Here is a 25,125-nt window from a genome sequence, read left to right as displayed (position 1 = left end):
TAAGGTATTACCTCTACCTTGGGTGGCCTAGAATGGTCGAGCTCCCTTCCAGCCCTTACTGGACCAGAAGTTGACATGCTGACTACATGCATGCTGCTGGCCACCAATCTAACGGTGGCAGCGGTCACAAGCTGGACCTGCACTCGTCACAGTTTGAGGCCATGATTGGCTAGCAGCAGCGTCTGTAAAAGGGGAGTTTTTTTGTTTATATGGTTGTCTGGGTTCAGAGCTGAACCCGGACATACCCTTATTTTCACCCCTAGCCTAGCATTGGAGCATCAGCATGCCTCCGATGATCGCTCCCTTGCCCTGTGGGCTAAAATCGCGCAGGGCAAGGGCTCTTTTGTTTATCATAACACACTGCCGGGTGGAAGCTTCCGCCCGGCAGTGTGTCCGGTGACGTCACCGGCTCTGATGGGCGGGCTTTTAGCGCTGCCCTAGCAGTTTTTACTGGCTAGGGCAGTGCTAAATCCCGCCCATCAGTGCCGGTGACGTCACTGGGCTTCCTGGCAGCCCCATGGAGAGCCCCGGTATGTCACCGGATGTCCAAAAAAATGCTTTCTTTTCCCTGCGCGATTTAGCGCAGGCAAAGGAGAGCATCGGAGCATGAACTGCAGGGGGGCTGTCGGGGAGAAAATGGAGAAAATATCGGGTTCAGCTCTGAACACGGACAACCCCTTTAATATTGTACTCCCCCGGAGGTCTAGTTTAGAGGGATTAATACTAAGTGGTCTAGGGCCACACAGCGCTCTGCTCAGTAGTTTGGGAAGCAGTCGTTGGGGGTCTGCTGGCATTGGGCTTTTCAGACTCCAGTCTTTAAATGCAGAGAGATTTTTTTTTTGCTAAAATGACATCTTATAGTCCAAAAAAACAAGGTAATTTTGAAACCTCTTCTTCAGTGATAACGCGGCCTCGTATTCTTGGTTATTTCGTTTGCTCATCCATTGATTCTTGCACATAACAAGCTCGCCAATAATTAGCCGCTGAAATCCCAAGTCTGATTCAGCTGGTGAGTGCAACTTATTAACGGGGAAATGTGCTGAACAAGGGATCGGCTGAGAGGATTTCATGTAGTCTCGTGTAATCTTGTCATTTTTAGGGGGACATCGTTGTATGTCCTAATTGCGGTGTTCGGCAAACCTGCTTGCAGATACCATTTGCCTGTGTTTCGAAATGCTGAGCGGCCGCTCGTGTGATGCTGATTAATTAAGCTGTGATACATTAATAGCCACAAATCAGGTCCCGAAGCCTGAAAAACAGGCGATGAGCTTTTATCACAGCGGGCCATCCCAGGGAAGGAGCAGATTCCTCTATAAAGATGACATTTTGACATCTCCATCTACGCAGAGGAGCCCGTACCGGCACTTTCAGCCCGTTGGCAACGTTTAGCACTTAGAAAATGGCATCTGACATAAGACTGACAAGTGTGGCTCCATAGGCTCCAAAAAGTCCCTTAGGCCCCTCTTCGAAAAGCATGTGCCGGTTGCTTTAGCTCCATTCTGTTTCCTTGCCCTCTTTTCATAGGGGGCTGTGCAAGACTGCTAAAAGAAATGTCATAAGTTTAAAAAAAAAAATTTTTCCACCATGGTCTGCAGTCATTTTACTTCTGCTTTGAGGGACATTAAAGGGGTAATCATGCCCCCCAAAATGCCCGGGCACCACATACAAGTTATGCTTACCTCGCTCCCCGACACCCACGTCGCTCCTGATGCCCGCACGGCCGCCACTGCATCTCACCGCCGCACGGTGACAGGAGGGTGCAGCCAATAGCAGGCCGCAACGAGAACTAGGGAGATCTAGCGGTGGGGATGCCGGCATCAGGGGCAACTTGGGTGCTGGAGAGTGGGGCAAGTATAACCCATATGATGTGCTCGGGCATTTTGAGGGGCATTATAGAGGTTGGATAACCCCTTTTAACGGTCAAAGCACTATTTTATGGACAACTACTTTAAAAACGAATTCCCCTAATGACTCTTAAAAATTATGCTAAGCTATTCCCAGGCTGTATTCACATTAGCGGCATGGCCGCCTTCATAGCAGATCAACGATGGTTTTTCAGAATCCATTTTCACATGTAATGTGGATTTTTTTTTAAATTTTTTTAAATTTTTTTTTATAACTCTTGATGTCAAAATAGCACTGCAGACAAGAAAAAGCAGCTCTGATGAAAAGGACCTATTGTAAATGTGAACAGAGCCGTACACATCCATTAGCTGTCGGCAGCCATTTCTCCCCGATTTCCCCCCCATACACATGCAGGGCCTGGTCTGAATAGAGAGAGGGATGCAGGGACCAGCAACCTCCAGCTGCTGTGAAGCTACATACTAATACGACGTTGTATATCCCTGTACTTTTCTATGACTGTAAATCTTTTCTCATGTTTGCCCCCTTACAGGAGCAGCCCGCACAAGCCAATTTTGCCAACATCTGTACTGGTCTGGAGGTTCTGAGTTTCCTCCTCACCGTGCTCCAGAACACGGCTGTTCTCAGCAGCTTTAAACCTCTCCAGCGGGGCATCTCCGCCTGCATGACCTGCGGAAACACCAAAGTCCTACGAGCCGTCCATACTCTGCTTTCCCGACTGATGAGCATCTTCCCCACGGAGCCCAGTAAGTTTTATACAAAAGGGTGTTTAGGACATTGATGTATTCTGGAGCGGAGTACTAAAAGAACAGAACAGTGCCGCCTTGCTTAAGGTGGCAATACACCCTTGGATAGCCATCGTTCAGCCGACCGCCATTCCTACCGACCCGTTCTGTTCACGTTGAACGCTCGGCTCAGCCTGGGATGCAAGTATTCTCATTAGGGAAGAAGAATAAACTGCTGCTAGACTCCTCGGGCGGTGGCTCATCTCTTGAGAGCAGAAGGTTCGGGCATGTTGAATTCCAGCTGCCCGATCTTTCTTTCCTCTACATCTGCCGCCATTGGAGAGTTGGGGCACCCCCATATACATTCAGTGGTTGGTTGGCTGGTCTTGCCAAATTCAGCTGGTTTGGCTGCAGTTTGTATGTGAATGGCCACTTAAAACTCCACTGTTTCTTCTGGCCATGATCCCTTTGTCTGACCCCATTGGGTAAGTCTTATGCTGGAAGTTTGCAGTAGCGTAGTGAAGAGTAGTCTTGACCATGGTTAGATCGGTCTAGGATGTATAGCTATCCCTGCTGGAAGCGGAGGATCCCTTCAGAGTCTATCACAAGGAAATTCACTGTTAAACCTTCATCTTGCCTGGTCCTGTCAATCAAGAAGGAGAGGACGAGGCTGGCAGAGGAATCAGGAGCAGCAAGAGTGCACACAGCGGCTTGGGACCGCCCTCAGTGCACTTAACTGCTCATTTGCATGTAGATTAAATTACAAATTAAAAGACGTTGTGCCTGGTGTATCAGTGAATTTCTGAAGGTGCAATAGACAAATGATCGTTAGCCGGAAGCCTCTCTGACTCCCCCGCATATACACAATTGAATTCAGCTGAGCATGCATGTGTTTTCAGAAGAGAGGAGAAAGCCTCTGCTAGACGACACCTCTGCTAGAAAAATGCATCATCTGTCGGGATCTCCCCATACAGATTTCATGAGCGCTTGGTCTCAGCTGTATGTGAATTGGGGGGCTTTTAGTGTTAGTATGTTGTTTGTCCCCCCCTATATGTGAGCGTGACCCTCCCAAGCATATTAAGTCTCACCCCCCCCCCCCCCTACTCCAGAAAAGCAGGTAGGTCACCAGGCTTGATGAAGGTACTTGGTTTCACAATGAGCTGTATTGTATCAGGTCACAGCCTGCACTTTTATACGGCCTGGTCTCTCGTTTATCCGGTTGGGCCTGAAAACCGTCCTTTAGAAGGCCGGCTAATTCACGGCAGTGACTTAAAGCTCGACAGTCCCTCATGTCCATTCTCAATTGGATCCAATGCCGGCGGTTGAGGACAAGTGCCCCTTTCAGGAAAGGACCCATTGTGCTCCTCTCTTTGTGTATAATCCTCTTCTCGGCAGTGATTTCCCGCGTCGCGCTCACAGGAGCTTTCCAATCTTTTTCTATATAATGAAATACATATTTGTCATACGTTGTTGACCCCACACACTTTACATGAGCGTTCGATGCATTGTAAAGCGTGCACCCGGTCACTGTAAATCTACATTATACTTTATTACATCTCCTTGATACAACACCATTTTATTTATTTTTTTGGCTTTAGGATATTTACCAGTGCCGCTTCCCACTGGGACAGGGCAGAGGGTTAATAGATTCCCCAGTATAGTACTTAGGTTCTGACGTCACAGAAATAAAGTGACCGCTGGAAACCGTCCTTGTAGTGGTGTATCACGGTCCTCAGAATTTTTTCCTCGGGCCTTTTTCATCTTCTCCAGGTTTGGATGTGAAGACATTGTAATCAGCTGGCTGTATTATGGGGTGCTCAAAGGTGGCCGCCTACCCGATGACGGCACAGGACGACATTACTTTCAGGCAGAATTAAGACCTGGGGTAGACTGACCGAAACCCATGTGAGAGCGGTGTGCACCATAACACAGATAACAGCAGTGCCTCCCATTATAGTGACGGTGGCATTACCCCTCCTTAAAGCGGTTCTGCAGTTTGTTTAAACAGGATGAGCTATCCTCTGGATAGATCATCAGCATCTGATCGGTGGGGGGTCCGACCCATGGGACCCCTGCCGATCAGCTGTTTGAGAAGGCCGCGGCGCTGTGGCTGGAGCGCCGCTGCCTTCTCAAACAGCTGAGTCAACGGGGGTCCCGGGGGTGAGACCCCCGCTGATCAGGTGCTGATGATCTATCCAGAGGATAGCTCATCAGTTTAAACAAACTGCAGAACCGCTTTAAGACTAATCCCATGACAGTGCCCCTATGACAGTGATGGTGCCGTACATAAGAGTGACAGTTGCAGTGCTCTACCATAACTGTGACAGTTGCATTGCCCCCGTAACAGTAGCAGTGCTCTTCCTTAAGTGACACTTGCTCTGCCCCTGTTACAATGAAGTGCCCTACCAGAACAGTGACATTTGCATTGAAGCCCATAACAGTGGCATTGCCTATCTATAAGTGACCGTTGCGGTGCCTTGCCATAGGAGTGACAGTTGCATTGCTCCCGTAAAAGTGGCATTGTTTCCCCATGACAGTGCTTCTACATAAGAATGACAGTTGCAGTGCCCCCCGTGACAGTGACAGTTAAATGCCCCTCCATGACAATGGCAATTGCAATCCCTACCATGACCGTTGCAGTGTCCCACCATAACAGTAATAGTTGCAGTCCGCCACATAACAGTGACTGTTAGTGTCCTCCTTAACAATGACAGTTGCAGTGCCCCCTCCATAACCGTGACAATTGTGCTGCCCCTTCTCCATAACAGGTTCAGCCTCGGTGCCTCATCTGCAGTATTAGTATACAGCATGAGACAGCTGAGGTCAGTGATTGGCTGCAGTGGTCATGTGGGGTATACAGCTACATCACCTCGCTTTAAACAAAACCTGGCAAAGAGCAGTGTCTGAGCTGGATGCAGCTGGGAATAGCTTTAAAAAAAAAAAAATTTAACACAAATCCTGACTTGCACCAAGTTTTCATTATCACTGTAACCCCTTTCCCCCGGGGGTGTCAGCTGCAGCCATCGTTTGGGTGTTGTGTTACTGATTCTTGTCACCGGCTTGTGGATCAGGTACCTCTTCCTACACAGTCTTTCCCCTAGTGGTGGAACGTATTCCAAGTCCTTGATTCCAGGTGATGCCCGTAGTGCAAACCGCAGCTTTATCATGATACTAAATCTGTGAATTCTGTCCTAGGCACCTCGAGTGTTGCCTCCAAGTACGAGGAGCTGGAGTGCCTATACGCAGCTGTGGGCAAAGTCATTTACGAAGGTCTTACGAATTATGAGAAAGCTACCAACGCGAACCCGTCTCAGCTCTTCGGTAAGTGCCGAACCCCCCCCCCCCGCCGCCCCCGTCTTCAAAGCCTGCCTGTAGGAATACGTCTCTGAAGATGCACCCACGGACTCCGGTCAATTATGCCACAGCGTGATGCATCCAGTTTCCCAGAATGCCGCGCTGTAAATATTCGTTTCTGAGACTGATGGCTTTCGGAGTGGTTATTAAGAGAAGTTCATCCCTTTCCCCGTAGGAGTAATGCATAAACACACATTTACACTTATTTCAAGGGACACATTTGGTGGTGGCGTTTAGTGCGCACGTTTTTATATAAAAGTCAAAAGTGCTATAAAATAGTCTTATCGACTAGATATATGCACTTTCTCTCCCCCCCAGGGGGTTGCTCCAACAGGGTGATCAGTGTTTTTCCAGAACAATACCTCTCTGTCGGCTGCCGCAAATTGGTTCTGTCAATAAAGCAGGTATAGCACCACAAAAGAACCTAGGCTGTGCAAAATGGAAATGCTGGCTGTCCCCCACTGCCCTCCCCTGTGATCGCCATCCATAGGTGGAATTTTATATAAAGAATTGCCTGCTTGTCAGGTGTCATGGCGCATTGTGCGAAACACTTAGAAAGTCTGTCGTTTAATTGAATCAGTTGCTTGCAAAGCGCTTCAAGGTCAAAAGCAATATGCTTTGTACTGTCAATGAAGGTGTAATCCACTTATGCGCAGCAGGCGCCAGCCGCTAAATTTACCTTCATTTGGTTCGCCGCTTTAGTTGCAATGTCCTGGGAGTGTAGGCAACAGCGATGGCAATTTCTGCACAGACCGCTGACACCTACTCTCTTCCCCCCCGCAAAGGAGACCTTAGAAAGTGTCACTGACCTGTCAAGAGATTGGTGGGGTCCTGGTGCTGAGACCCCAAATGATTGTTGAAATGCTCAGGTTAGGGCTACGCCTTTTCGCTGTGATCGCCTCAGCTCGGCCGATCCCTGGAGTGGTCGGGTAGAGATATATACGAGCTCATGCAAGTTATCCATACACTGCTCCGTTTGAGTCTCAAATCGATTACCGCCTAAGGCCGCATTCACGCGACAGTGGGACGGGCGAGCCCATTTTGCAGACCGCGGATCCCCACACGGGCACCAGCTGTGTGCATCGCGGTGTGGACCCATTGACTTTAATGGGTCCACGATCGGCAAGATGCGGCCAAAAACAGGACATGACCTATCTTTTGGGGCGTGGAGGCACGGACTCTTAAAGGGGTTGTCCGGGTTCAGAGCTGAACCCGGACATACCCATATTTTCACCCAGGCAGCCCCCCTGATGTTAGCTTCGGAGCGTCTCGTGCTCCGTTGCGCTCCCTTTGCCCTGCACTAGATCGCGCAGGGCACGGGCTCTTTTGTTTACAATAACACACTGCCGGGCGGAGGCTCCGGCCCGGCAGTGTGTTCGGCGACGTCACTGGCTCTGATGGGCGTGCTTTAAAACGGCTAGGGCAGTGCTAAAGCCTGCCCATCAGTGCCGGTGATGTCACCGGGCTTCCTGGCAGCCCCATGGAGAGCCCGGTTCGTCAACGGATCTCCAAAAAAAGCCTTTGCCCGGCGCGATTTAGCACCGAGCAAAGGAGAGCATGGAACGAGCTCCCTATTAGTTAACGTTCGACTTTTTAACAAGCCTTGGAGCATGACAAGGGAAAATAGCCAAGCCATATATCCGTCCTTCGTCATAAGTATAGTAATAGGGTTTGGCCTGCTTAGTGAGACTGAATAAGCCTTGGACGTAGCGCTTGTGGGTGGGCACTGGTCTTCTCATCTGGTATATTGATATCGCTAGGACATGCCATCAATGTCAGATAGCTGCAGATCCCACCTCCTGGGACCCTCTTCTATCTAAGTGAGAGAGAGCACACTGCGCATGCGCGGCACGCTCTTGATTTATCTCTATGGGAGTTCCAAAAGCAGCCAAGCGAGTGCGCTCTGCTATTTTCAGAAGTCCCATAGTGATGACTAGAGAGCGCACTGTGTGTGACCATCTCTCCTTTCACCACCATGGGGCTGCCGGAAGTAGCCGGGCCCGAGCTACTTCTTGTCACAGCTGGGTGTTTGTTATAGTGTATACCGTTTAGGTAATGCTTTGTGCGCCATCAGGAGCAGATCTGTCCTCTGCTCCTGATGGTTTGCTACAATGTATCGGGGTAGCTGGAATGAGTTAAACGTACGGATCAAGTGGTAAAATGAAAAGTTCACCTCTGCTACATCTGCTTTTTTCTGTCGAGTTAGATGCCTTTAGTATAACGAAGAAAAGGATATTCTGGGCAGTAATCTCAGTAGTACGGCGATCCAGCACTTAGAAAAATGTGTTCACTACAAGGGTTAACCAGTCCGGTACTATAGGCAATAGAACGTACATTGGAGCCGGTGCATTTTAAATATACAGGGGAATAGATTTGTGGCTAGAAATGGCATTTACTACATAAAGTGGCCCCTTGTGCGCCCAAAAGTGACTTGTGTTTGGTTTGGCCAGGCACGCTGATGATCCTAAAGTCGGCCTGCAGTAACAACCCCAGCTATATAGACCGGCTGATATCCGTCTTCATGCGCTCCCTCCAGAAGATGGTGCGGGAGCATCTGAACCCACAAGCCGCCGCCGGAACCGCCGAAGCCAATCCAGGTACGTGAAATGACACGGAAGTGGCCAGATACAGCTACTGCTGGGTTCTCTGCACTTTGGAAGGAATTCCCTCCTGCTTGAATTTCAGTCCCTCTACATGATGGATGACGATCCATGGTGCCAGCTCCCGGGGTGGGATCGGCTGACATTCTTTCTTTGAAAATAATTCCACTTTCTTTTGCTCTCCAGCGGGCACCAGCGAGCTGGTGATGCTCAGCTTGGACCTAGTAAAGACGCGTCTGGCAGTCATGAGCATGGAAATGAGGAAAAACTTTATCCAGAACATCCTGACTTCCCTCATTGAAAAATCCACCGACGCCAAGATCCTGCGGGCAGTCGTCAAAATAGTGGAGGAGTGGCTGAAAAATAACACCCCCATGGCGGCAAATCAGGTGAGCGCAGTGTGAAAGTGAGCTGTGGCACTACTACTCCCAGCGTGACCTGACCGCTTCAGACTGCAGACTACCAATCTATGCCGTGCATTAAAAGCTAGGTTTCTGCCCACCAGCTCTCGCTAACTTATCTGCAATCTACAAGCGAGCAGGTAATTTGGAGGCCGGGATTTTCAGCTTCCTAATCCGGAGGGGCTTAGGTTGCCATCGTAACTTGTGACTGCCTTGGGCTCTATACGAGCTCTTCGTCTTCTCCCCACAATGCTCCTCTCCGTAATGTGGATAGCAGATAACTGAACAGGGCACTTCTGTCGGAGGAGAACACGAAACGCGGGCGACTGCTTTGCAGGAGATGATGGCGTGTCAGTTGGCTAAAACGACAGTTAAAGGGGTTATGCCATGACCATCAGACATCATATAGTACATGACAATACCTTTCTAACAAAGCTAGAACCAGCCCTGTACCTCACATGGATCCAGAGATCTCCACATTCATTGCTCAATTTGCTCTGCTATCTTAAGCCTGGCATCTCAGGGGGCATGTCCTTTCTGCTGCAGCTCTCTCCTTGTAACTGCTACAGCTTCTAACAGAACGTAAGTCTGGAGGCAGTTGAAGATTTAAACTGAGCACGTGCGACCAGCTCAATGAGACTGACAAACAGCAGGTGGCGCTATACAGATACGTTTTATTCAATAGCTCACGGGCTATAATACAGTTTTAATGATATGCAATTACAACAGTATTCAGATCCAGGGGCTGGTTTGAAAAATGTAGAATATGTTTTGTGGTGCAACCCCTTTAAATGTCAACTGACCAACGTTCGTCAATATTAAAATAGAAAAACTCCTTTAAATTGATCTCAAAACAAACAAACTGTCCTCAGGGTCTGACACCTAGCACCCCCGCCGATCAGCTGGTTGAAGAGAAGGCATTGTTTACCTGACATCGCAGCGGTGAGCAGGTGTAATTACAAGAAGCCGTCCCATTCATTTCAATTGGACGGCTCTGTAGTATTCAAGTGTATAGGAAGGAGCCGCCCCACTGAAGTGAATGGGACGGCTTGTATTTACACCTGCTCCCCGATGCGATGTTGATGGCAAGCAGGTAAACGACAAAGGGAAGGAAGCGCTCGCACGGAGCCTGGCCTTCTCTTCGACCAGCTGATCATGGGGGTTGCCAGCAGTTGGACCCCCGCCTTATCTTATATTGATGACTTATCCTGAGGATAAGTCATCAATATTAATATCCCGGAAAACCCCTTTAATGCCACATTCACACAGACCGCAAACCGTGGGTCCGCAAAACACGGGCACTGGGCACTTTGATGGGTCCACAAGATGCGGCCAGAGATAAGACCTGTCCTATCTTTTGCAGAGCGGAGGCACAGGCCTGCAAGCAGATGGGCCGGTGTCTGTGTTTTGCTGATCCCAGGCACGGCTGTCACCCATTCGTGTGATTGCAGCCTAAAGCTACTTTCACCCTGGTGTTTTGGCTTTCCGTTTGTGAGATCCGTTCAGGGCTCTCACACGCGCTCCAAAACGGATCAGTTTTGCCCTAATGCATTCTAAATGGATAAGGATCCGCTCAGAACGCATCAGTTTGCCTCCGATCAGTCTCCATCCCGCTCTGGAGGCGGACACCAAAACGCTGCCTTTTAGTGTCCGTCTGACAAAACTGAGCCAAACGGATCCGTTTTCTATGACACAATCTGGCACAATAGAAAACGGATCCGTCCTCCATTGACTTTCAATGGAGTTCTTGACGGATCCGTCTTGGCTACGATACAGATAATACAAACAGATCCGTTCATGACGGATCCGCCCAAAACGCAAGTGTGAAAGCAGACCAATGTGTACGGCCATCGTGATAAGTCAGCAATACGTTGGATGGTTCCCGTACAGGTTGTAATCTAAGACCTCACATTGTATATGCATGGGCGTTGTATGCTATAACCTTTCTTATCATGCAGACTCCCACACTGCGGGAAAAATCCATTTTGCTGGTGAAGATGATGACTTACATAGAAAAGCGCTTTCCAGAGGACCTTGAGTTGAACGCACAGTTTCTGGAGCTCGTGAATTATGTTTACAGGTAGGTAAAGCATTAGACGCATGCTTTGTGTAGGGTTGTGCATCAGCGTGTGGGCCTTGTGCTGACGAAAATACCATCAGTTGACATCGCTGTAGTCTTCAAGGGGTTGTCCAGTTTTCTGATATCGATGACCTACCCTCGGGGTCGTCTGGATTGTAGCAGTGCTGCTGGTTATTACAGCGGTTCCTCCCATGTAATTCAATGGGAGTGGAATGTAGAACTCCTCTGCAGGCAGGTGAACATTACAGGGGACACAGCGCCGGCACAAGAGCTGATCGGCGGGGTGTGCCGGCAGGATTGAGCCGTAAATGTCAGGGATGTCATTTCTCCATGACTTATTCTTGCAGAGACGAGAACCTGTCTGGAAGCGAGCTGACCGCCAAGCTGGAACCCGCCTTCCTATCTGGACTGCGCTGCTCGCAGCCCCACATTCGGGCGAAGTTCTTTGAGGCCTTTGACACGTCCATGAAGCGCCGTGTGTATGATCGGCTGCTGTACGTCACTTGTTCTCAGAACTGGGAAGCAATGGGCAATCATTTCTGGATTAAACAGTGCATAGAGGTAAGCCGGCGCTGCTCTACCGTCCAATGGCCGTAGCGCTCCTGACATGTCTGTTTTAGTAAATACTTGCATTCCTCATGAATTTACGTTTCTGGAATATCTTTCCTCAAAACTCTGCATTGTACCATTTGTTATAGAAAGGGAGGATTAGATGGACAGCTGGGTGTCACCGGTTGGGTTCTAGCTCTACACGACATTGCCCAATCAGTACCGGATTGTGACAAAGGGAATGGTCGCACCCGCTTGTCGATTTATTCATCCGTTTCCTAAAGGAATAACAGTGTAGCCGCACAATGTAGAGTTCTAATGAACGGGAACGCAATAGTTTAGTAAAGCAGACATTACTAGAGCCGACCGTCCCTCTTTAAAGGTGCTCTGCAGTTTGTTTAAACTGATGACCTATCCTCTGGATAGAGCATCAGCATCTGATCGGCGGTGGTCCGACACCCGGGACCCCCGCCCATCAGCTGTTTGAGAAGGCAGCGGCACTGGCAGCAGCGTCGCGGCCTTCACGCTGTTTACCGCTGGCCCAGTGACGTCACAACTAGTATCAACTGGCCTGGCTAAGCTCTGTTCACTTGAATGGAGCTTAGCCCTGCCGGGACCCCTGCCGATCAGATGCTGATGGTCTATCCAGAGAATAGATCATCAGTTTTGAACAAACTGCAGAACCCCTTTAAGGCATTAGAAAAAGGCAGAAGGGTTTTCCTGCCTGTCATGTGACTAGTCAGGCATTTAAAGGAATTTTCCATTTTGAACAGCCCCCCTTATCACATTACCCTTTAGGGTAGGGGGGATGTTGGACATGTTTGCTGGAGGTGTACCTGTTGACAACAGCAGTTCAATGCATTCATTGGAGCAGATTTATCAAAGCCGTCTTTGTTGCCCATAGCAACCATTCACAGATCAGTTACATTGTTACATAGTTGCTACGGTTGAAAAAACACAGGTTCTTCAAGTCCAACCTAGAGCCTATTGTCCTTCCAGACTGCAAATGAGAATAAATGAAGATTACTTCCCATTTTCATGGCGACGGGTTCCCTTTAAGGGTACTTTCACACTTGCGTTAAACTTTTCCAGTATTGAGTTCCATCCAAGTTTTATCCTAATGCATTCTGAATGGAGAGCAATCCGTTCAGTATGCATCTTCAGTTCGGTCACTGTGCGGTATTTCCTCCGTCCAAAATTCCGGAGCACTTGACGGAATGCCGGATCCGGCCTTATTTTCCATTGAAATGCATTAATGCCAGATCCGGCCCCAAGTGTTCCGGAAAAATTTGAAAAAGATACATACCGGATACGTTTTTCCGGATGACAACCGGAGAGACAGATTTGGTATTGCAATGCATCCGGATCAGTCTACAAATGGTATCCGTTTGCATGCAGATTGCCGGATCCGGCAGGCAGCACCGGCGACGGACCTGCCTGCCGGAATCCAACAACGCAAGTGTGAAAGTACCCTAATTGTAAGATCCCAAAAAGTATAACGTTTTTGTGAAAAATCCCACTAGTGCAAAAACGTGGGTCTTTTGTCCACCAGAAGAACTTCCCTACAGCGCTAATACATTCTCCAGTCCCACGATCTGAGCCGCAGATACTAAAGGCTACTTTCACACTTGCGTTCGGAGCGGATCCGTCTGGTGTCTGCACAGACGGATCCGCTCCTATAATGGAAACGATGGTATCCGTTCAGAACGGATCTGTCTGCATTATATTTCAGAAAAAAATCTAAGTCTAATTGTTAGTCAGACGGATCCGTTTGAAATTGCACCATATTGTGTCAACGTCAAAAGGATCCGTCCCCATTGACTTACATTGTAAGTCTGGACGGATCCGTTTGGCTCCGCACGGCCAGGCGGACACCCGAACGCTGCAAGCTGCGTTCGGGTGTCCGCCTGCTGAACGGAACAGAGGCCAAACGGTGCCAAACTGATGCATTCTGAGCGGATCCGCATCCACTCAGAATCCATTGGGGCTGTACGGATCCGTTCAGGGCCGCTTGTGAGAGCCTTCAAACGGAGCTCACAAGCGAACCCCGAACGCAAGTGTGAAAGTAGCCTCTGATGGGGGCCATTTTCCTATGGAACTTTCCAATAGTAGCAAGTCCTGTTTGCACTGAACCAAAAAGCAGATTCTCCGTTTATGTTGACTATATAGCGGGAGGAGTCAGATTGTATGAAATGACCAGATAGTCAGATGTCTGTGAGCGCTATAGAAGTAGATGTTAGGCGCGTATATGGCTCCATACTGCAGTATATAGGTGACGCAGCCTCCCAGGAGCAGAGGAGAAAGCGTTAAGGAAAACTTTGCATTTATTCATTTATTTTGTGGCGTTTTCTATCATTTCCCTTTCACCTTCTCCCTCTTTTGTACAGCCCTTGTCCTATTAACCCTTTGAACCCCTTGACTTTGACCCCTGCAGCTCCTGCTGGCCGTGTGCGAGAAGAACACTACAATTGGCACAAGCTGCCAGGGCGCCATGCTCCCATCTATCACTAATGTCATCAATCTAGCAGACAGTCACGATCGGGCAGCCTTCGCTATGGTAACCCACGTCAAGCAGGAGCCGAGGGAGAGGGAGAACAGCGAATCCAAGGAAGAGGTATTGTTTTTTGTTTTTTTTTAAAGGATTTCGTACATCCTTCAGAGCCGCCCTTTGGTTATGAGAGTTGTGTACTTTGCGCGGCTTCGCAGTCCTCGCCATTGACTGTATACAGGTCATGTGCCTCGGGGTTCTCGAGGGATGAGATCGCTTTTACAGACTCTTCTAAAAACTTCTTCTCTCCCTTCTGGAGTTTCGATGAAACTTTTCCTAACAGTCGTACCATTGTTCCACGTGTGAAAGCAGATCTGTCCGATACCTCCGCACCCCGGGGTACAAGAAACGAAAAATAGTGGAGAGACTCAACAGTCTGCATGTGCCATAGTAGAAGGGTACATCCATCCACGTTGCACTTTAGCCTTTTCACTAGGTAGTGGGAAATGGCCTTTATTGCAAATTCCTAAAATACTTACATTAGCAGATTCTGCAGGGACTGGCTGCTCCCGCTCTAAATTTCATCTGCAGATTGCGTGTTTATTCAGGGTCACCCAAATTTGTTCACTTGAACCCTTGAGAGTCCAACTCTTGCAACCTTAAAGGGGTTGTCTCACTTCAGTAAATGGCTTTTATCATGTAGAGAAAGTGAATACAAGGTACTTACTAATGTATTGTGATTATCCATGTTGCCTCCTTTGCTGGCTGCATTCATTTTTCCATCACATTATACACTGCTTGTTTCTAGCAATAACTTCGCCTCATCAGAGCCAATACATTCTAATACTGTACGGAGTGCCTGCTCCGTACAGTATTAGAACAAAGTTTTATGCGAATCGATTTCGGATGTTTCTTCCGAAGTCGATTCGCTCATCCCTAGTTATGGCCACCACTGCAGCGCAGATACAAGGAGGCCAGGACGGGCGCTGGTGTGCCTAGGCCCTCTCTCAAGACCACCAGAGATGCCAGTGCTTTTTTTTCTATAATGTGCAAGCACGACCACCGTTAATGGATTGCAGGGTGGTTGCAACCAATGAAAACGAGCAGTGTATAAAGTGATGGAAAAATGAGTCCAGCCAGCAAAGGAGGCAATATGGTCAATCACAATACATTAGTAAGTGCCTTGTATTCACTTTCTCTACCTGATAAATGTAATTTGCTAAAGTGAGACGAGCCCTTCAAAGGGGTATTCCAGTCTCCGATATTGATGTCCTCACTGATGTCTCTGGATCGGTAGCAGCCATAGAGTTGTTTCTAGTTTTGTTTGAAAGCTGATAGTCTAGGCTTTAAAATATGTCCTCCTGCTTTTACTCTTGACCCTATTTCTAACAGCTATCTCACCCAATGTAGTGGAGATAATGCTGCTGTTTTGATCTTGTTTTAAGGCTTCGCTTTTAAACAAGTCCATGAACCATAGCTGCTCCCAATCCGGAGATATGGTTAAAGCAGCACTCCCCCTTCAGCTGTTTGTTACCTAAGCCAGCTGGAAAGGGCTTAATGTGTGTGTGGGGGGGGGGAATCATATCGGGGAAAGGACTGGGCATGTTGAATTTCAGTGCCGGTCCTTTTGTTTTCAGGAGAGATAAGCTGCCACCACAGTTGAATAAAGTATTCAGCATATTGGCTTTTATAACATTGCTGGAGAATGTGCTCCTACAGATGGTAATTCTCAGAAAAACTTTTGAGGGGTTAAAGGGGTTCTCTGGGCTTTGCTGAAAAATTTGGAGCGTTCTGACCTTGTCGTGGCAATCTAGTTTTTTCAGTGGCCACCCCTACGTTGGGCCCTCCGTTGCCTCCATCCCCGCTACGATCAGGCCAGCGGTGGGCTCTTACGCTCAGGTCCTGACCAAATGTGTTCCCACGTCTTCCTGTTCAGCTGCTTAGACAGAGGCCCAACCGAGGGGTAGGTACTGATAAAACTCTTTCTTCCACAGCGTCAGAACACTCCAGGGGTTATCCAGGAACGGATAATGATGACCTATCCTCAGGATAGGTCATCATTCTCACATTAGCGGGGTTCTGAGTCCCGTCACCCCTGCCGATCAGCCGTTTCAGGGAGCCGTTGCACTCACCAGAGGTCTGGTGAGCGCAGCCGGCTCCTGGCAGCTTTCCAAGCACAGGACCATACATTGTATAGCGGCTGCGCTTGGTATTGCTGCTCAGCCCCATTCACTTCAATGGCACTAAGCTGTGGCCGATGTATGGTGATGTCACATGGCCTAGGACAGTCATGGCGAACCTATGGCACAGGTGCCAGAGGCGGCACTCGGAGCCCTCTCTGTGGGCACCCTGAAAAAAAGTCTACGGTGTATCAATACGCCTTAGGGCTCTTTCACACCTGCGTTCTTTTCTTCCGGCATAGAGTTCCGTCGTCGGGGCTCTATGCCGGAAGAATCCTGATCAGTTTTATCCTAATGCATTCTGAATGGAGAGAAATCCGTTCAGGATGCATCAGGATGTCTTCAGTTCAGGACCGGAACGTTTTTTGGCCGGAGAAAATACCGCAGCATGCTGCGCTTTTTGCTCCGGCCAAAAATCCTGAAGACTTGCCGCAAGGCCGGATCCGGAATTAATACCCATTGAAAGGCATTAATCCGGATCCGGCCTTAAGCTAAACGTCGTTTCGGCGCATTGCCGGATCCGACGTTTAGCTTTTTCTGAATGGTTACCATGGCTGCCGGGGCGCTCCAGAGTGACGTCAGGGCGCCCCACGCGCATGGATGACGTGATCACATGGATCACGTTATTCATGCGCATGGGGCGCTCTGACGTCATTCTGGAGCGCCCCGGGAGCCGCACTGACGGTAAGTATACTGCTCCCCCGCTCCCCACTACTACTATGGCAACCAGGACTTTAATAGCGTCCTGGCTGCCATAGTAACACTGAACGCATTTTGAAGACGGATCCGTCTTCAAATGCTTTCAGTTCACTTGCGTTTTTCCGGATCCGGCGGGCACCTCCGGCAAATGGAGTACACGCCGGATCCGGACAACGCAAGTGTGAAAGAGCCCTTAGACTTTTGCTATCATTCATCAGCGCAGGCGCACTATGATCGGCACAGGTAGCGCACTGAATGTAGACAGGCTATTATAGCTAAATGATAAAGTACATGGAAGATATGCTATATATACCTATAGGATAGGTCATCAATACTAATTACCGGATGACCCCTTTAAGACCATTAAAACCATTTGTTCTGTATTCAGGATGTGGAAATTGACATTGAGCTCGCCCCAGGGGACCAGAGCACCAACCCCAAGACTAAAGAGCAGTCGGAGAAGGACATCGGCAATCAGCTTCACATGTTAACCAACAGACATGACAAATTTCTGGACTCTCTGCGTGAAGTAAAGGTCAGTGCTGCTTTTCCTTCCTTCGCCGTGAAGTCCACGGGCTTTCACGCTAATGTACGATAATCTGGTCGAAGCCTTCAGTTTCATCTGTGATTGTGTTCCCCTGGTTGTCCACCGCAGACCGGAGCTCTCTTGATTGCCTATGTCCAGCTGTGTCACATTTCGACCCCCTTGGCTGAGAAGATTTGGATACAACTTTTCCCAAGATTGTGGAAAATACTTTCTGACCGGCAACAACATGTAAGTGGCCCTTTGGTAGGTTAGTGTGGTTTTTGGCAGTAGATGGTTTACTCCCAGGACTGAAGGACGCGCTCTTATGGTAGTGCTCTGCTGGGCGGATAATGTGGCTTAGTGTAGGTGATAGGTTACCTCTAAGGTGGGCCATACACATTAGATTAGTCTCGGAGAACCGTCTAGTGTGTGGTGGTGTCCTGACTCTCTGCCGATGGCCGATGTCTTGGAAAGGAAGGATTGCCTATGCTGCATTTTAACATGTTTGATCCTTTAATGTGGATTTACACGGCCCAATCTAATCCGCCTGTGCAGATCACCCGATGAATCCTTCAGAGATATCGCCGCTACCCGGCAAATATGGCAGGAATTGGCCGGCCAAAATGTGCTGCACACAACCGCTTTTGTCGAGCCAATTCCCAAGGCACAAGGTCGCAGATGGGAAAGTAGCCTAAAAAGAGATCTGCTGCCCAGAAACAATGACTCTATATGGGGACGAGCGATCACTCATCCTCATACAGTGGAGGGGATTGCTGCATATCAATGTCACTCTGCACCTCCACTGATGAGCAGGCAGTTGTCGGTAAACGCTTCCTCCCTGATAATGGCTTCATCAGGACGTGTAAACCCACCTTTATACTCAAGGAGATAAGCCACTGCCAGAAGGGTCTAACAACTGCTTACTCACCTTGGACGAGAAATGAGCCTGCCACAGAAATGTATGGCGGTCTTAAGCTTCCCATACGCTTGGTTTGGCTGAGTGTGTATGTGTTTTCATGGGGGGATTGAGGAGAAAGCCCCTGTCAAGACACCTCTTATCTTCCGGTAGAGCGAAACAGTCAGGTGTTTGAAATGAAATGCTCTCGATCCTTCTCTTCTCTGACCTCAACCGTCTGAGGAGAGAGTCAGGACCTCCAGGTTCGGTTGACAATTCATGTGTTTGGGGGCCTTTAGTTAGGATCCGTAGGACCGCAAGATGTCGGGTTGTTACAGCCGTAATATAAAATGCAGCCATTGGCTGGGTCCATACGTAGAACCAGAAGGTCTCTACATGTGACCGTCTAAATGGGTTTTACACCTTCACTTAAATGGGTTTTCTCATTCCATATACCATCACTTTGATTGGTGGGGTCTGACCTCTGGGATCCTGGTGTAGCACAACGTCCCCCTTTTTACCTGCACTGCGGCGCTCCGGCTAACACTGTGCGGCACAGCTCCATTCAAGTGCATTTGACCAACTGGACTCCATGCAGGAAACAATTGTGCTGTGGCCCCTTCGTTCTCAGGAACAATGAAGGGTCTCATAGGATGAAACCCCCCCCACCACCACCGATCCGATCCAAAAGTAGGGATGTATCCTAGCAATATGCCATCAATTTGTCACACTCCCTTTAAGGGGGTATATCTTACAGCTTATCTCCTAGCCACTGGGTTATGTCTGATTGGTGGGCTCTGACCACGGGGGCCTCCATCATGAAAATGGGGGCCCGCTTCCCCCTGTTTTGAAGGAAGCAGTTGTCACATGAACGCTTCTGCTCCATTCAACTCTATAGGGCTTGCTGGAGATAGCCAAGCGCTTGTACTTGAGTATCCCTGCCATCCTATAGAGTTGAATGGAGAGGTGGACACACATACCTGTCTGCGGCTCCATTCAGATGGGGAATCACAGGGCCCCAGTGGTCAGACCCCGCCGATCAGACATACCACAGTGGATAAGGGGATACTTTGTTTTAATGGGACAACCCCTTTAATTAGTCGGAACGTTTCATCCATGGGATTCTGTATCTATTTCTACATATATATTTTTTTTAATTATTATTATCACACATTTACTAAACTTAGTATTAAGAAAACTATTTTATGTAGGAGGAATTGGCTGAGGTTTCTTCTAGACTGACACTCGTTCTTCTCAGTGTATGTCTCGCCTCTGTCACATCCATGTGTGTGTGTCTCATTGAATGGGGTGTGAAGTTCTAATATCGGGTGCCGATTGTTTAAATGCTGTACTCGTGCAGCTCAGATACATGGTGACGATAGACGGAGGTGTAGCTGTTTATCATTCACGTGAGTGATGTACTGATCCAGGTGCTCCGGAGATCCCAGTTCGCTGGAGCTTGCAATCATTGCTCTTTCTTTTTTTTGTGTTCGCAGGCGCTGGCTGGGGAAATCAGCCCGTTCCTGTGCAGCGGGAGCCACCAGGCGCAGAGAGATTGTCAGCCGAGCGCCTTGAACTGCTTTGTGGAGGCCATGTCTCAGTGCGTCCCTCCAATCCCCATCAGGCCTTGCGTGCTCAAGTACCTTGGAAAGACGCACAATCTGTGGTTCCGCTCCACCCTCATGCTGGAGCATCAGGCCTTCGAAAAGGGTCTCAGTCTGACAATCAAACCCAAGCAGACGACAGAATTTTACGAACAGGAAAGCATCACCCCGCCCCAGCAAGTGAGTGTCGTTTCTTCTGCCTCAGCGCTTTCGGAGAAGGTATTTCTGTCGATTCTGGCCGGCAGACAGGAGGGGGGAGTAATATCTTTTACTGAGCGGATAATGTTCTCTGTTTTTCGTGCCAAATGCACTATGAACACGTATCCCTTGCCATTATAACTTGATTTGATTTTCCCTTTGCTCAGTTCTTTTTTTCGGCTCTTTTCCTGTAGACAGAGATGGTCTAATAATAAAGTCAGACGATGGCCTGCTCTTAAGGGCAATTAATAAGGAGCCGCGAGCTTCCAGCGTTAATATTGGAAGGTGCCATGAGAATGTGCTGGCGTATCATGCAGACATCAAAACCCACAAAAGCAGCCCATTAAAGCTTCATAATGGCGTGCAGTAAACACTGGCATACACTGGCGCAGACAGCTGCCAGCTAGGAGGGGCGCAAAGGTCATAGCGTGGGTTGCAGGTCTGTGCCCTGCTCTCCTCTTTATCCTGACAAAATATGATGTTCATGAGATTGTCCACGTATGACTTGCGTCCTTTGCAGCGAAAAGGGTAAGGGCTCATTCAGACGGCCGTGTGCTGTCCGCAAAAATGCGGATCCGTTTTTTTGCAGATTAAATGCCGTCCCATTCACTTCTATGGTGTCTTTTTCTTCCATTGCACGGCTCAGAAAAAAAAAATTAAACATGTCCTATACAGTGAAAATCAGGACATGGCCCTATTGAAGTCTATGGATCAGCAAAAAAACGCAATGCAATCTGTTTTTTTTTTGCAGACATGCTAAAATGTCCGCAAAAAATCCGCATTTTTGCAGACGGCATATATGGCTGTCTGAATGAGCCCTTAATCTGTATAATAATGAGCACGTCCACCTACTGAGCTGGATGAGCATTTGGTCGCACGTGCTTCATTCCATCCTTCAACTGCCACCAGTTGTGACAGTTGCAGGGTGAGAGCTGCAGCAGAAAGGTCACACCTCCTGAGCTGTGAAGGGGGAGAGAGCTGCAGCTGAAAAGACACACCACCTGAATTGAGAGAGGCTGAGACCTGTAGCAGAAAGGACACGCCTATTATTAGGTTGTTATAGAGAGACCTTGAGCAGAAAGGGCATGCTTACTTTACTAACCTGTGATAGAGAGAGCTGCAGCAGAAAGGACACGCCTATTGAGTTGAGATAGGCAGATACCTGTAGCTGAAAGGGCACGCCTCCTAAGCTGTGATAGGGAGCGATCTGCAGCAGAAAGGACACGCCTATTGAGTTGAGATAGGCAGAGACCTGTAGCAGACAGGGCACGCCTCCTAAGCTGTGATAGGGAGCGATCTGCAGCAGAAAGGATACGCCTATTGAGTTGAGATAGGCAGAGACCTGTAGCAGAAAGGAAACGCCTATTGAGTTGAGATAGGCAGAGACCTGTAGCAGACAGGGCACGCCTCCTAAGCTGTGATAGGGAGAGATCTGCAGAAGAAAGGACACCTCCTGAGCTGTGAAGGGGGAGAGAGCTGCAGCTGAAAAGACACACCTCCTGAGTTCAGAGAGGCTGAGACCTGTAGCAGAAAGGACACGCCTATTAAGTTGTTATAGAGAGAGCTGCAGCAGAAAAGGCATGCTTACTTTACTAACCTGTGATAGAGAGAGCTGCAGCAGAAAGGACACACCTCCTGAGCTGTGATAGAGAGAGCTGCAGAAAAGACATGCCTATTGGGTTGTTAGGCAGAGACCCGTAGCAGACAGGGCACACCTCCTAAGCTGTGATAGAGAGAGCTGCAGCAGAAAAGACACGCCTATTGAGTTGAGATAGGCTGAGACCTGTAGCAGACAGGGCACGCCTCCTAAGCTGTGATAGGGAGAGATCTGCAAGAGGAAAAAAAAATCCTTTTGAGCTGTGATAGAAATCTGGTGGGAGGGAGAGCTGCAGCAGAAAGGACACGCCTATTGAGTTGAGATAGGCAGAGATCTGTAGCAGACAGGGCACGCCTCCTAAGCTGTGATAGGGGGAGAGATATGCAGAAGAAAGGACACCTCCCGAGCTATAATAAGGAGAGAGAAGAAAAATTCCTTCTGAGCTGTGAAAGAAATCTGTGGTGGGAGAGAGAGCTGCAGTAGAAAGGACACACTCCCTGAGCTATGATCTTACCTGACAAAGGGATCAGTATGATCCTGAAACCGGTAGTTTTCTACACCAATAAAACCTTCTTCTTTCACTTCTTGGCAATCCTCTAGTCCTTTTGGAAGTGCCGGCAGAAGTTCCCGTTTTTCTTATAAGAAGTCCTGTAGTCTCGAGGTAGCCCTGCCCTAATAGAGACCAGCCAAGATGCCGCATCGGAGGGGAATGACTACACGTTTGCACGGTTGCTCCAACACCTGTCACTGTCCAGCCTAATAGCTAAGCATTTAGTAGAACTGGGTCAGTTCTGGTTCTTATTGTGCACAGGGAAGTGGTACGATTCAAAGCACCCCCTCCCCGAGGTAGAGCATCAGGTAGGGCACCAGCTGCCTGTAATCCAATGCCATTGAATTGAAGTCATCCATGTTCCTACGCTGTGCCTGTCTCTTTCAGGAGATTTTGGATTCCCTTGCCGAATTGTATTCCCTTCTCCAAGAAGAAGACATGTGGGCCGGTTTGTGGCAGAAGCGGTGCAAGTTCCCAGAGTCGGCTACGGCCATTGCGTACGAACAGCACGGCTTTTTTGAACAGGTACGAGATCTTGCCCTGTCCTCAGGTGTCCTGATACAGATCTTCTGGCCTCCAGGACGCCCTGTTCCCTAAGGAATGACTGAGCGATCTTGAGCACCTCTGCGTCACAAGAGGGCGCCTTAACACCGATACTCTGCCGAATTCTTAGGCTAGGGTCACACTACGACATTTGTCGCCGTAATTAGGGATGAGCGAACCCAACGTTTTCAGGTTCGGTGTTCGGGCGGTGGAGGAATTCCGTCATGGATTCCGTTAGCACGCAATTCTATGATGGAATGCCAAACGGAAGCCTTTAAAGAGGCATTCTGTCATAATAGAAGTCTATGGGCCGCATAGCGGAAAACAGGCGGACCTGTTAACGCTGCCCATATTCTGTGCTAATGGAATTCAGAACGGAATTCCTGAACGCCGAACCTGAAGACGTCGGGTTCGTTCATCCCTAGCAGTAATGTCATGCGACATTTTTTGTAATCGTAGTCTGTGCTGTCGCACTGAGACGTGCAATATGCTGCGACACGACAGTCGCACAAATGTCCCCATCTAAGTTGGATTTTTGTGAGACTGTCATGTAGCAGTCCGGCAACATAGACTGTCATTACAAACAACATTGCGCAACATGAATGTCACGCGACGCATGTCACAACGTAGTTGTACCCTTTTTGTCGCTGTGTAGTCCTAGCCTTAGGCCGAATGCACACGGCCGTGTTCCGTGGCCGAGAGCGGTCACTGTACAGCAGCGGCGGCATGCAGCGCACGGCGTCGTAGCAACCAATGACGCCGTGCGCTCCTGCTGTCAGCAGGAATCCCGGCCGGGTTACCATGGACCGCTCTCGGCCGCGGAACACGGCCGTGTGCATTCGGCCTTAGTCCTATTGTTGGATTGTGCAATAAAATGCCTTTAACTGGTCCACCACTTATATAACTACCATAGAAGCGGTAGTGTGGTGGAAACGTGTTGTGGATTACCGCTCCGTGCCCCTTTAAAAGCACAAAGGGATCAAATCTGAGCTACTTTCTGAAACTTTGCAGGTCTGATCCAGTTCTGTTCTTCATGTGTTGGTAGATGTGTGAACATATTGATCTGTCTCCGTTTCAGAATGTGCACGTACAGATCCTGTAGATGAAAAGCTATTGATTCTTTTGAGCTTTTGTTCTTTTAGGCTCAAGAAACATATGAAAAAGCAATGGAAAAGGCCAAAAAAGAACATGAAAGAAGCAACGCGTCTCCAGCTGTTTTTCCAGAATATCAGTTGTGGGAAGATCATTGGATTCGGTAGGTGTGAATTGTGACTATTCTTTCTCCTGCCTTTTTTTTTTTTTAAAGTTTTGCGCTGAACTTTTTATTTTATTTTAACCCCTTAAGGACTGGGCCATTTTTCACCTTAAGGACCAGACTGATTTTTGTGTCACTTTATGTGGTGATAACTTTAAAACGCTTTTACTTATCCAGGCCATTCTGAGATTGTTTTCTCGTCACATATTGTACTTCATGACAGTGGTAAATTTGAATCAAAATATTTTATTTTTATTTATAAAAAAATAAATAAAAAATTTACCAAAAATTTAGAAAAATTAGCAAATTTCAATTTCTCTACTTTTATAATAGATAGTAATAACTCCAAAAATAGTTATTACTTTATATTCCCCATATGTCTACTTCATGTTTGGATCTTTTTGTGAATGCCATTTTATTTTTGGGGATGTTACAAGGCTTAGAAGTTTAGAAGCAAATCTTGAAATTTTGCGGAAAATTTCCAACACCCACTTTTTAAGGACCAGTTCATGTCTGAAGTCACTTTGTGAGGCTTACATAATAGAAACCACCCAAAAATGACCCCATTTTAGAAACTACACCCCTCAAGGTATTCAAAACTGATTTTATAAACTTTGTTAACCCTTTAGGTGTTCCACAAGAATTAATGGAATATGGAGATTACATTTCAGAATTTCTCATTTTTTGGCAGATTTTCCATTTTAATCCATTTTTTTTTTTTGCTAACAAAGCAAGGATTAACAGCTAAACAAAACTCAATATTTATGGCCCTGATTCTGTAGTTTAAAGAAACACCCCATATGTGGTCGTAAACTGCTGTACGGGCACACGGCAGGGCGCAGAAGGAAAGGAACACCAAATGGTTTTGGAAGGCAGATTTTGATGGATTTTGTCTCATTTGAAGCCCCCCTGATGCACCCCTAGAGTAGAAACTCCAAAAAAGTGACCCCATTTTATAAACTACACCCCTCAAGGTATTCAAAACTGATTTTACAAACTTTGTTAACCCTTTAGGTGT

At 48.2% G+C, this 25,125-nt stretch overlaps 1 protein-coding gene across 1 annotated transcript in view; it reads left to right on the top strand.

Annotated features, from left to right (window-relative positions):
* LOC121008926 (transformation/transcription domain associated protein) overlaps nt 1-25,125 on the top strand; it is a 142,731-nt gene that overhangs the window by 65,235 nt on the left and 52,371 nt on the right. The window contains 12 exon segments of the mRNA XM_040441697.1: nt 2,396-2,609; nt 5,784-5,909; nt 8,393-8,539; nt 8,729-8,931; nt 10,902-11,023; nt 11,371-11,584; nt 14,007-14,186; nt 17,328-17,474; nt 17,595-17,714; nt 19,857-20,144; nt 22,697-22,834; nt 23,995-24,107. Of these exon segments, the coding sequence (XP_040297631.1) occupies nt 2,396-2,609; nt 5,784-5,909; nt 8,393-8,539; nt 8,729-8,931; nt 10,902-11,023; nt 11,371-11,584; nt 14,007-14,186; nt 17,328-17,474; nt 17,595-17,714; nt 19,857-20,144; nt 22,697-22,834; nt 23,995-24,107 (2,012 nt within the window).

The sequence above is a fragment of the Bufo bufo genome, chromosome 7 (genome assembly GCF_905171765.1).
Source record: "Bufo bufo chromosome 7, aBufBuf1.1, whole genome shotgun sequence".
NCBI classification, from domain to species: Eukaryota; Metazoa; Chordata; class Amphibia; order Anura; family Bufonidae; genus Bufo; species Bufo bufo.
The sequence above is the reverse complement of the archived record's forward strand: the minus strand, read 5'-3'. Positions and strand labels throughout refer to the sequence as shown.